We start from the raw sequence: 11,202 nt of genomic DNA, 5'->3' as shown, positions 1-11,202 counted from the left end.
CTGTGTGGTCAATTGTTAGGGGTTATCTATTGGGCTTGAATCAAATCAAGCACTGATATGTTGTTATTATACTAATCATTTTTTTTTTAAATTACCAAATGAAAGTCAGCTTTCACTGCGGGAAGAACATGAACATACTAGAGAAAATTTTCTTTTACTTTTATTATTCAACATCGTGGAGTAGGTTATTTGGATTAGAAGTTGTTTACAAATGGATGCAGAGGAAACTTCAACCATTTAAGCTCGTTTTTCTTGTTTTCTATACCGTGAACCTGTCAAAATTTGGTATTATTATTGTTGTTGTTGTTTAAATAGATATTAGTATATTTGAACTTATAACATTTGTTATATAATGATTTTATTTTTTCATCAGGTTAAGATACTAATTGGTTTTTGCTGTTATCGAGATTCGAATTCAGGTTTCAATAAAATACTTTACCAGTTAAGCTAACTAAAAACACAAATTATTTTTATTATTATTGTTGTTGTTATTATGTTCATCATGTCGTGACTATCATTATTCTCATAGGTATTTGTTGAACAATTTTGATTGAAATTTTTACTTTTTGTAACTCATGATTGAAGTCGTTAATTTTAGGCTAAGCAGTCTGAAATGTGGAAGCCACAAGCCTTTCTCCCCCTCTACCCCCATTAAATCTACCCTCTTTTTTCTTTTTTCTTATTAAGAAAAAACAAAACATAAGGAAAATGTTTTAACTTTATGTGGCACTGTCTTGGAAATTGACTTGCCAATTGCGAATTCTATAAGTCTATATACTTTTTAAAAAAAAAAAAAAAAAAAAAAAAAAAAAAAATGAAATCGTTTTCACCATATCTTGATGATATTGGCGAGCTTGTCATGCTACAGTACTAACAAGTTTCACTTTCATTTCAGAGCACCGGTTTAAGGCTACCAACACAAAGCAATACAAGAGAAATAAGGATGAATAATCAAGAAAACCAAGATGACTCATTTTCTGAGTCTGGAAGCACTAGCAAACCAGTAGGCTATGCCCCTTTAAGTGGTCCATCCATCAAAAGAAATAGCAGCAAAAAGAGTACAAGATTCAAAGAAGATGAATGCTATGTAGAAATCACAGTAGACGTACGTGATGACTCTATTTCGGTGCAAAACATTAAGGGAAGGAACTCAGAGACTGCAAGTTTAACAAGGGAGTTTGAGAAAAAGCCTTCTACACTTGGTTCCCATCTCTCATTTCAACTTAGACAAGTATCACTGGGGATGAAGCGCATGGCATCTTCAACTAGGTTTAACAAAGTTGATAGGACCAAGTCCGGGGCTGCTCGTGCTCTAAAAGGCCTAAAGTTTATCGGAAAAAAGGTGGGAAGTGAAGGTTGGTCCCAGGTTGAAGCTCGGTTTAAAGAATTGGCTGTCAATGAGATGCTTCCCAAAACTATGTTTGCCCAATGTATAGGTATGCATTGATTTGGTTACAGTTTCAAGATTTCTTACTTTTGTATTTGTTTTATGTCCCTATGTTTTCTACGCACGTATAATAGATCTAGCATGGGTTGGGTCAATTGAGTTCAGATTAGGCATATTCAAGTTCAAATAAAAAATAGGTCAAGTCAATCGCGTTATATGTCAGGTTGAAATATTTTCTCTGTACACATCATTATTGTCAAGTAAGCGCACACTCACAATAGTAGAACTCTTGGAAACGCCAAGAGGGCCATTCAAATGTCAATTCTTTCAATTCCCTAAAAAGGGAAAACTTATATTTGTTTGCAAAAAACAAAAAAAAAAAAAAAAAAAAAAGTTACCTATTTTGATCAACTTTGTAATATCTCTTGAATATGTTGTACTAAAAACGATCAAAAAAAAAAAAAAAAGTCATAATAATCTCATGTTAATTGATATTTTTTAATCTAGGCACAAATTTAATGTTAAAACGATTTGTATAACTCTTTAAAATTTATGAAATTTGGTGTGATTGTGATTAGGGATGAAAGAGTCGAAAGAGTTTGCAAGCGAATTATTTGATGCATTGGCTCGTCGGAGAGGAATAACGTCATCTTCTATATCCGAAGCTGACCTCTTCGAATTTTGGGAACAAATTACTGATCAGAGCTTTGATACAAGATTACAAACTTTCTTTGACATGTAAGATTTTATCATTCTTTTGCAATGCTGCTTGTGACCAGCACAACTTCGGTTATCTGCCCAATTTTTAAATGCTAGAGAATTTTGTAAACGTTGATAAATAGATATATTGAATTTATGAATACTTTCATAGTCATTCAAATAATCAATACAACCTTTTTATGCCAGAGTGTGAAACAATAATTATCTTTTTATCAAAGTGTATTATTAGAAGAATCAAAATGTGGTTGGCATTTTTGTACAAAACAAGTAACAATAATAATAGAAAACATGTGAGAATAATCATTCAAGTCCAACAATAGAGACTTACATTTTCAAGTACAATTTTTGTAGTTTAAAATGTTTAAATTTCAATCAAATGTTTAAATTTCAAGTTTTTGTAGTCTAATAAAAAATTTATAAATTAAATAATAAATAACATCTAATTAGTACAAAATTTAACATAAGTGTTAAGAATATAATATCCAATCGTTCAATTTTTAAAATAATTAGCTATGTCAATTTTTTAGTGGGGGTTATAGCCAAAATTTTTTCTTAAAAAAATACATATAAAATTTTGTGAAAAACTTATATTTTTGTCATAAGCTCTGGCTAACATATGTTACATACCGATTGCAGGGTGGACAAAAACGCTGATGGTAGAATTACAGAAGAAGAGGTGAAAGATGTGAGATTTATGAAAATTGATATATCAAAAATGGAGTAATTTTACATACTTTTAGTACAAATAACTGATAAGTATTCAATATAGAAAATCTAGATGATTGTATATTAATTTGCTTAATTCTTCAGATTATTGCCTTAAGTGCTTGTGCAAATAAATTGTCAAAGATCCAAGAACAAGCCGAAGAGTATGCTGCACTGATCATGGAAGAGCTGGACCCAGACAACCTCGGATACATTGAGGTATATATCTTTTTTATATAAAATTTTTAATTATATATATATATATATGTGTGTGTGTGTATATATATATATATACATACTTTTCCTCTGAAACTAAGGATTCATTTGGTTGAAAAAATAGAAAAGTGGGTATATAAAAGAGATTTTAATTTTCCTCATTTTTGTTTGGTTGGGAGAGTAGAAAACTTTTTTGTTTAGTTAAAAAGAAAAATGGGAGAATAGAAAATAGAATTTGTATAAATTTATTCATATGCCCTTATTAAAAAATAATGTCCAATTAATTTTTTTTTCTTTTAAAAGGCAAACAGCCAACAAAAAAAGAAGGCAACCACCGAAGATTATTAAAAAAAATAAAAATCATACCTAGTACAAAAGAAAAAAGAAAGAGAAAAAAAAAAAACAAAATATGAGAGGAGGGATAGTTTAGTCATTTGATTGCAACTACTCTTCCCTTCTCTACTTTCTCCCCAAATTGGGAAGATAGCACTTTAGTGGATCTAGAGAGAAAATACGAGAACACTACCAATTTTCCATCTTAAAATCCACCCAACTAAACATCCAAAAAAACATTTTCCCTAAAATCCATCCAACCAAATGGATTAAAGCTTTGCTAGTTAGGCTAGCCATAGCTCAGCCAAAAAGAAATACCATTTGATTAGACCTAGTTCAACCCACATTTGCCTTAGCGTCGCAGACCAAATTATAATCCACCAATTGAAAATTTGAATATAGCATGTTTGGATGTGAAGAACATGCTTTTCTATGATATTTTTTTTAAGTGAAAATTATATGAAATTTGTTCACTGAATCTTTCTCTAATAAGGTCCAATTTAGAAAATTACCTCTCTCTCTCTCTCTCTCTCTCTCTCTCTCTCTCTCTATATATATATATATATATATTACACTTCTTTTTAAGAACATTAACCTTTGAACACAAAACTGGCCTAATTATTAAGAACATGGATGAGCCTTTTATGATTTTAAGCAAATAGGCAAAGTTTACTTTAATTTGACCAAGAATTGTAACTCAATTGACACTTCTTCTGTTTTTAATGAATGAAGACATCTAGAATTCAAGTCTCTCCCCCAAAATATCAAATTTCAAAAAAATAAAATAAAAGGAGGCTTACAACTTCCTAGCATTCCAAAAGAACCAAAATTTAAGACTATTTGACCTGCAGTTGTACAACTTGGAAATGCTACTCCTCCAAGCTCCAAGCAAATCAACCAACATGGGGACTGATACTCATGTTCTAGGCCGGCTACTAAGCCAAAGGCTAGTCCCAACCATGGAGTACAACCCCATAAAGCGGTGCAACCGGCGGCTTGCCTACTTCCTCCAAGACAATTGGAAACGGATTTGGGTTATAGCCCTATGGCTTTCAATCTGCGCAGGCCTTTTCGCTTGGAAATTCATACAATATAAGCATATGGCAGTGTTTGATGTCATGGGCTATTGTGTCAACATTGCTAAGGGTGCAGCCGAGACGCTTAAGTTCAACATGGCCCTAATTCTTCTACCCGTGTGCAGAAATACCATTACATGGCTTAGAAGCAAGACCAAGTTAGGGATGGTGGTTCCCTTTGATGACAATATCAATTTCCATAAGGTACATAATTAATTGGCAACAAATCTATTGCTTAATTCAATTGAATCAAAACAGAAAAAAAATACTTGCACTTCTTTGAACAAAAAATTCACCCAAATTCTTTAGGTAATTGCTTTTGGAATTGCAATTGGAGTTGGGCTACATGCTGGTGCACATCTAACATGTGACTTCCCTAGACTATTACATGCTTCGGATGATAAATACGAGTCAATGAAGCCATTTTTTGGTGAGAAGCGACCAAATAACTATTGGTGGTTTGTGAAAGGGACTGAGGTTTGGACCGGCGTGGTTATGGTAGTTCTTATGGCTATAGCATACACATTAGCCCAACCTTGGTTCCGTCGGAACAAGCTAAACCTTCCAAAAACTATTAAAAAGCTCACAGGGTTCAATGCCTTTTGGTACTCCCACCACTCATTTGTCATTGTTTATATCCTTTTATTAGTACATGGATACTACCTTTACTTCTCCAAGGAATGGCACAGAAAGACAGTAAGCATCTGAAATTCTTGTTCTAATTTGGCCATGGCAAAAAAGATTTTGCGCTATAGATTTCCCAAAATTCTATTTTCTAACTTTGTTTGTGCTACATTGTCTCAGACATGGATGTATCTGGCTGTCCCAATTTTACTCTATGCATGTGAACGCTTAATACGTGGGTTTAGATCTAGCTATAAAACTGTGCGGATATTAAAGGTACTTTTTAATTTCACTGACACTCTTTTCTCTTGATGATGTTCATCAATATTGTGAAATTATAGTGAAATGAATGCACGCTATATTTTTAATAGTTAAAGGAATTAGACTTTGTTTTGCATTTTCAGGTTGCATTGTACCCCGGAAATGTGTTGGCCCTGCATATGTCTAAACCTCAAGGCTTTAGATATACTAGTGGGCAGTATATATTTGTAAATTGCTCAGCTGTCTCTTCCTTTGAATGGTAATTCAATATTTACTTCTTATTATTATGATTAATGTTACATACAAAATAAATAAATTTTAATTTTTTCACACATGTTGAGTTGGTAAGCTTTCACTAGTTCTCATCTAGACTCATTGATATTACTTTTGTACTTAATATTAACAATCAACCATATCAGCGGATGTCAAATTTATCGTCAAATAGTTTGTATCGATAGACTCTCTCTATTATTATTCCCATCGTCAATATTGTTATATATGATTATCGTTGACGATGATGTGTCGCATTTAGGCATCCTTTTTCGATTACTTCAGCGCCAGGGGATAATTATCTTAGCATCCACATACGCACCTTGGGTGACTGGACATCACAACTCAAAGCTATTTTCTCGAAGGTACATTTTCAATAATTTTACCATTCATTCATGGAATTTTTTTTTTTGGTCATTCTTTTTTTAAAGCCTAAACATTATTTTTCTTCCTTTTAAATTGGCATGCTAATTATAGGTATGCCAGCCTCCTTCTAGCGACGAAAGTGACCTATCTGACTCTGCACAAGACAATAACAAACCAAGGTTCCTTCTGATATTTCAATTAGTCATTTTAAAATGCCTTTGAAAAAAATAATTAAAAAAAAAAAAACTCATTTCTAAATTTTCTCGTTATTGCTCAATAATTTTTTATTGCCCAATGTAAATGAATTTTCATTATTGCTCAATAAATTTTTATTTTTGGAACATATTAACAGAATGCCAAGGCTCCTGATCGACGGCCCCTATGGAGCACCGGCACAAGAGTATAAAAAGTATGACGTCCTCCTCCTCATCGGCCTTGGCATTGGTGCCACGCCTTTAATTAGCATTGTTAAAGATGTACTTAATAACATTAAGCAGCAAAAAGCACAAAATGCTACTAAACAAGCTTACTTCTATTGGGTTACTCGTGAACAAGGCTCTTTTGAGTGGTTTGAGGGTGTGATGAATGAGGTAGCAGAAAGTGTTTGTAATGGAGTAATTGAGATTCACAACTATTGCACTAGTGTTTATGAAGAAGGAGATGCTCGATCGGCTTTAATCACTATGCTTCAATCAATACAACATGCTAAAACTGGTATGGATATTGTCTCAGGCACAAGGGTTAAAACACATTTTGCTAGACCAAATTGGCGTAACGTTTTTAAGAATGTAGCACTTAAGCACACCAATGAAAGAGTTGGTAAGCTTTCCTTTTATTAAACTTGATCATATGGGATTATTTCTATCAATATTTTTTATATAATTGAATTAAAGTTGAGCTGATTGTGTTGTAGGGGTGTTCTATTGTGGTGCGGCTGGATTGGTTGGGGAGCTAAGATGGCAAGCTCGAGACTTTTCCAGGAAAACCTCGACCAAATTTGATTTCCATAAGGAAAACTTCTAATCTTGTTTTTTTTTTTTTTTTAATCAAAATGTGTTATAATTATAGGTTATGTCTTTTCTGATTGGCCATAAGTTTTGTCCCTTGTTGGGTATACAAGTAATAGAATGTTCATACTTTATTATTTACTGTCCTCTGGAGGAAAAACCAAAAACATGAATTCGTCCTTTGAAAAGTGTAACACAGAATTTGCTTGTGCAATCTCATAATTTGTATGTAGTCAAATGGTCAATGAGATCTTAGTCAAATTTATATGCAGATTAAAGGGCATTTGCATGTAATGGGGGAATTGATCAGCATGTAAGGTAAAATTTAGCTTATTTTCTAGCAAAGTTGTTACTGTTGTTCAAAGGATGAAAGAAATTGATGCAGTTGGTGCTTGTATCTGCTTAAGCTGCAAGTCATTTTCTAATCGTAACGCAACAACTACATATTGCAATATAAAAGGGTCATGTGAGAAGCACGTGCCAACTTAAGAGACTCTCACATGCTGCTATATGCTTGTTTAATTGTAAATCAGTGAGTTATTTCAGTTTCGAATGTATAACGGCTAGATTAGAACTCTCTATTATTGTATACAAGTACAGAGCTTCATACGTAAGTGTAATAGATTAGATTAAGTTCTCTATTAATTCCTCTTGGAAACAGTTCTTTTAACATGGTATTGGAGCTCTAATTGTGCTCATCCATTGTTTCCAACACAAATCACTTCTAATCGTGCTGCCACTGCAACTTCCTTAATAGATAATGCTTTTAATCCTTAATTACTTTCTCCACAGTGGTGATGATAATCCTGGCATGTTGCTAGTGACTTGGCCACATGTTGGTGAAGACAATCACCCTTGGTCCAAATCCACGGTCATGGATTTAATAGCCAAAAACTAGATAGATTTTGTGAACGAATCAGTTCCAGTTCCAAATCCTTCTTCACCTTTGTTCAATTCCTGGACTAATTAAGTGCAACACCATGCCATGGTGCTCTCATGGATAATTTATGCTTTATCAAAAAAACACTGCTTCCCGTATTATGTACACAAGTTTGACATCTATCTTTTTCAATAAATTCTTATTTAGAATAAGTACTCTAAACCCAAACTTTTCTTTTTCCATTCTTGAATCTTGAGTAAGTACACCAAAATGGACTGAATGGATCAAAGTGGACTGACTGATCCAAAGTAAACCAAAATGGACCGAAGTCAACCGAATAGGACTGAAATGGATCACAATGGACCAAAGGTAGCAGAGTAGACCAAATGGACCGAAATAGACCGATTAGACCGAATTAGACCAAATTGGACCAAGTGGACCTAAATGGACTAAAGCGGACTGAAATGGACTAAAATGGGTCAAAGAAAACTGAATTGAATGAAGTGGACCGAAATGCTACGCTATAAAGATTATTGCCTATATGTAACACTAAATAAACATCTGATCTCTTATAGGAATAATGTAACTTTCAGTACATCTATTAAGTTGTACAAAATATGAAACAAATGTTAACCAAATCATAACTATATCCATCCACATATGATGAAAACCAAGTTTTTCCACAATTCAACTTAATCATAAGCTTTGCTCATGTCCAATTTAATGGCCACAGAACCTTTCTTTCCATGTCTAAAGTTTTGCATTGAATGTAGGGATTCAAAGGCAACCAAAAAAATTTCAGTAATCAGCCGACCTAGCACAAAGTCTCTTTGATTTTCTGATAAACTCTTTCTTCAAGAGGTTAGCCATGACCATGGAAAATCAACTTGAATACCAATACCACATTACACAAATTAATTGGGCAATAGTCCAAGATACAAGTTGGGTTGTCACTTTCGGGATCAGTACAATATAGGTTTTGTTGATAGGTTTAACTATATACAACTAGAGTTCAGAGGTGGCACCACCTTCAGTTCAAGGGGTTCAAATGAACCCCCTAAGATGGCCAATCTTTTTTAATATAATATTTTTTTATATATATATATTTTTTTTTTTGAGTGACTTTTGACTTCCTAAAATAAAATTTTGAACACCCTGACTCTAATTATTTTTAGGCTCAACTGATATAAGCTTGAAGATGACCCTATTAACAATCTATTCTTGCAAATAATGTTATAATTAATTTGAGAAATTCTATGTTCACAACATTTTCATAGCCCTTTTACAAAAAAATTTAAGTAGCAAGTTGTTATGGCTATTACTATTGGGTAAAAAAGTAATTTCAATGATGGTTTCAAATTAGAATCAGTAACAACTTAGCACCTAGGATTTATTGTGAAAATATTGTGGACATAACAATTCTCAAGTAATTTATACTTTTAACCAAATATGTGACTAGAGTGGCTGAATTGGAACGTGCTTTTAATTTGTTTTTTCTTGAGTGGGGACTGGGGCGTGGGTCAATCAGTTAGCAGGTAACAAATGTTAACACTAAAAGAGAATCAAACAATTAGAAAGATGGTGATTCTTAAATAAATAAATAAAATAGACTAGGCGTGTGGGATAGGAGATTGATTGGGTGAAGATAAAGCAAATGTTAACACCACAAAAATTTTCTTACTAAAATTATAAAGACCAATTGTTATCAAAGTGAAGTTGAATTGTTAAATAAAATAATTGTAAGAGTATAGACATAAACTAATAAATAAAAACATTCTAAGCTTTAATAATTAAAATTCACTTAACAATAATACTTAACATGTTTATTGTATTTAGAAACAATAGATCCTTAAAAAAAAAAAAAAAAAAAAAAAAAAAAAAAAAAACAATAGATGATTTCCAATACTTAATCTTAAAAGAAGTAATTAATATGTTCATTATATTAAGAAATAATATGCCCAAAGAACTTATAGTTTATCTTTTATTCTCTTACTAGTACTATGTACAAATTTGAATAAAAAAACCACGTAGTTCGTAAAATTTTTCTCCTATTCAAAATACATTTTCTTATTGATCCTTCTAGAAAAAATTTCTGGAGTCGCCATTGCCAAAATTAAGGCATGAGAGCATTAATTAATTGCATCCACAACACTAAATATTACCCACTACACTGCCCATGCTAACTTTGAAGTATTGCCAATGGAAATCCTCATCCTCGGGTGAGCAAGATTCGATCCTTATGATTCTATAAGCTACCCCAATGGAAGTCCATAATGAATATTTTCATTTCATATTATTTTTTGAGAGAGAGTGCAAATACCTCAAAACTTATGAATAATCCTATTTCAGTTCCATTTTTCTTTTTAATCAATACCAACCTAGAGGAATATACTCTCTTCCTCCTTTTATTTTTTTTTTTTTCTTTGTATAGTATTGAATTATTTCCGTCATCAAAAATATTTTTATAGATATAGTAATGTGTGAAAACATGATTTGGATTACATTTAAGATATTCTTTTTTATTTAAAAAAAAAAGAAGAAGAAGAAGAAGGAATCATAATATTAATATTTTCTCCCTCCAATCTAGCTCATTGATTCTGGTTCACGACAGGATTAAGCTAATCATATTCACTTGTGAAAGACAGACCAAATTAAAGTAATTGGAGCAATTAGTTGGACCACTAGTTTTAAACCTTTTTTTTGTAACTTTATTCTTAATGCCTCCCAAGAAGAAAGTTCCTCTTATTAAAGCCCATTGGGACCCCAAGCAATGTTTTATTTTATTTTTTTTTTTATAAACCCCAAGCAATGTTTTATTTTTGGTACGTACCCTTCTCCTAGAGTCTAGACCCATAGTTTAATTATTACAATCATAATTCTGCCTCTCCACTCCCCCAACTTCCAATAACTGCAACACTGACAAAAGCATACCTGTAAAACAACAGTTCATGAATTCACTGCTTCTTCTTCTCCTTCTTTTGGGTTAAAATATCTGTTTTCCACCTCCAGGCTAAGCACCTAGTCCTAAGTCCTAACCTTGTTTTGGACCATCATATAATTTATAAGTCAAATCTTTTACAAATTTTTAAATTACGAAAGGTTTAAAAAGAGAAGACTGTAAATGACATTTTGGAGCATCTTCAGCAAATTAGGTAAATTTTTGTACTGTTTAAAAAATAAATAGTGATTTTTACTTTTTAATTATCCACTTTTTCAAATACACTTTCCAATCGATTCTCTATCTCATTTAAATATTATTTTTTTATTCATTATTTATTTATTTTTTTAACAACTACACATCTTCCAACATTTTTTTATTCAATACCTAATTTTTATAATAGAAAAAAAAAAAAAAAA

General features: G+C 32.2%; 1 protein-coding gene across 1 annotated transcript; it reads left to right on the top strand.

Moving 5' to 3' along the window:
- The first annotated feature begins 940 nt into the window (after window positions 1-940).
- LOC126716964 (respiratory burst oxidase homolog protein B-like) lies at window positions 941-6,981 on the top strand. The gene is made up of 12 exons (XM_050418039.1): window positions 941-1,436; window positions 1,966-2,125; window positions 2,744-2,792; window positions 2,918-3,031; window positions 4,213-4,641; window positions 4,747-5,133; window positions 5,242-5,337; window positions 5,466-5,581; window positions 5,855-5,957; window positions 6,070-6,137; window positions 6,311-6,777; window positions 6,872-6,981. Exons 1-12 carry the CDS (start codon window positions 944-946, stop codon window positions 6,979-6,981), a joined length of 2,592 nt encoding a protein of 863 aa, XP_050273996.1. The 5' UTR covers window positions 941-943.
- The last annotated feature ends 4,221 nt before the right edge of the window (window positions 6,982-11,202 follow it).

Source organism: Quercus robur, chromosome 3 (assembly GCF_932294415.1).
Source record: "Quercus robur chromosome 3, dhQueRobu3.1, whole genome shotgun sequence".
Lineage (NCBI taxonomy): Eukaryota > Viridiplantae > Streptophyta > Magnoliopsida > Fagales > Fagaceae > Quercus > Quercus robur.
The sequence above is the reverse complement of the archived record's forward strand: the minus strand, read 5'-3'. Positions and strand labels throughout refer to the sequence as shown.

Coding starts and splice junctions, on each gene's coding strand:
- LOC126716964 (XM_050418039.1), top strand. CDS start 944: ATGAATAATCAAGAAAACCAAGATGACTCATTTTCTGAGTCTGGAAGC. Junction 2,793..2,917: donor CAGAAGAAGAGGTGAAAGAT/GTGAGATTTATG, acceptor TTAATTCTTCAG/ATTATTGCCTTAAGTGCTTG. Junction 6,138..6,310: donor CAAGACAATAACAAACCAAG/GTTCCTTCTGAT, acceptor ACATATTAACAG/AATGCCAAGGCTCCTGATCG.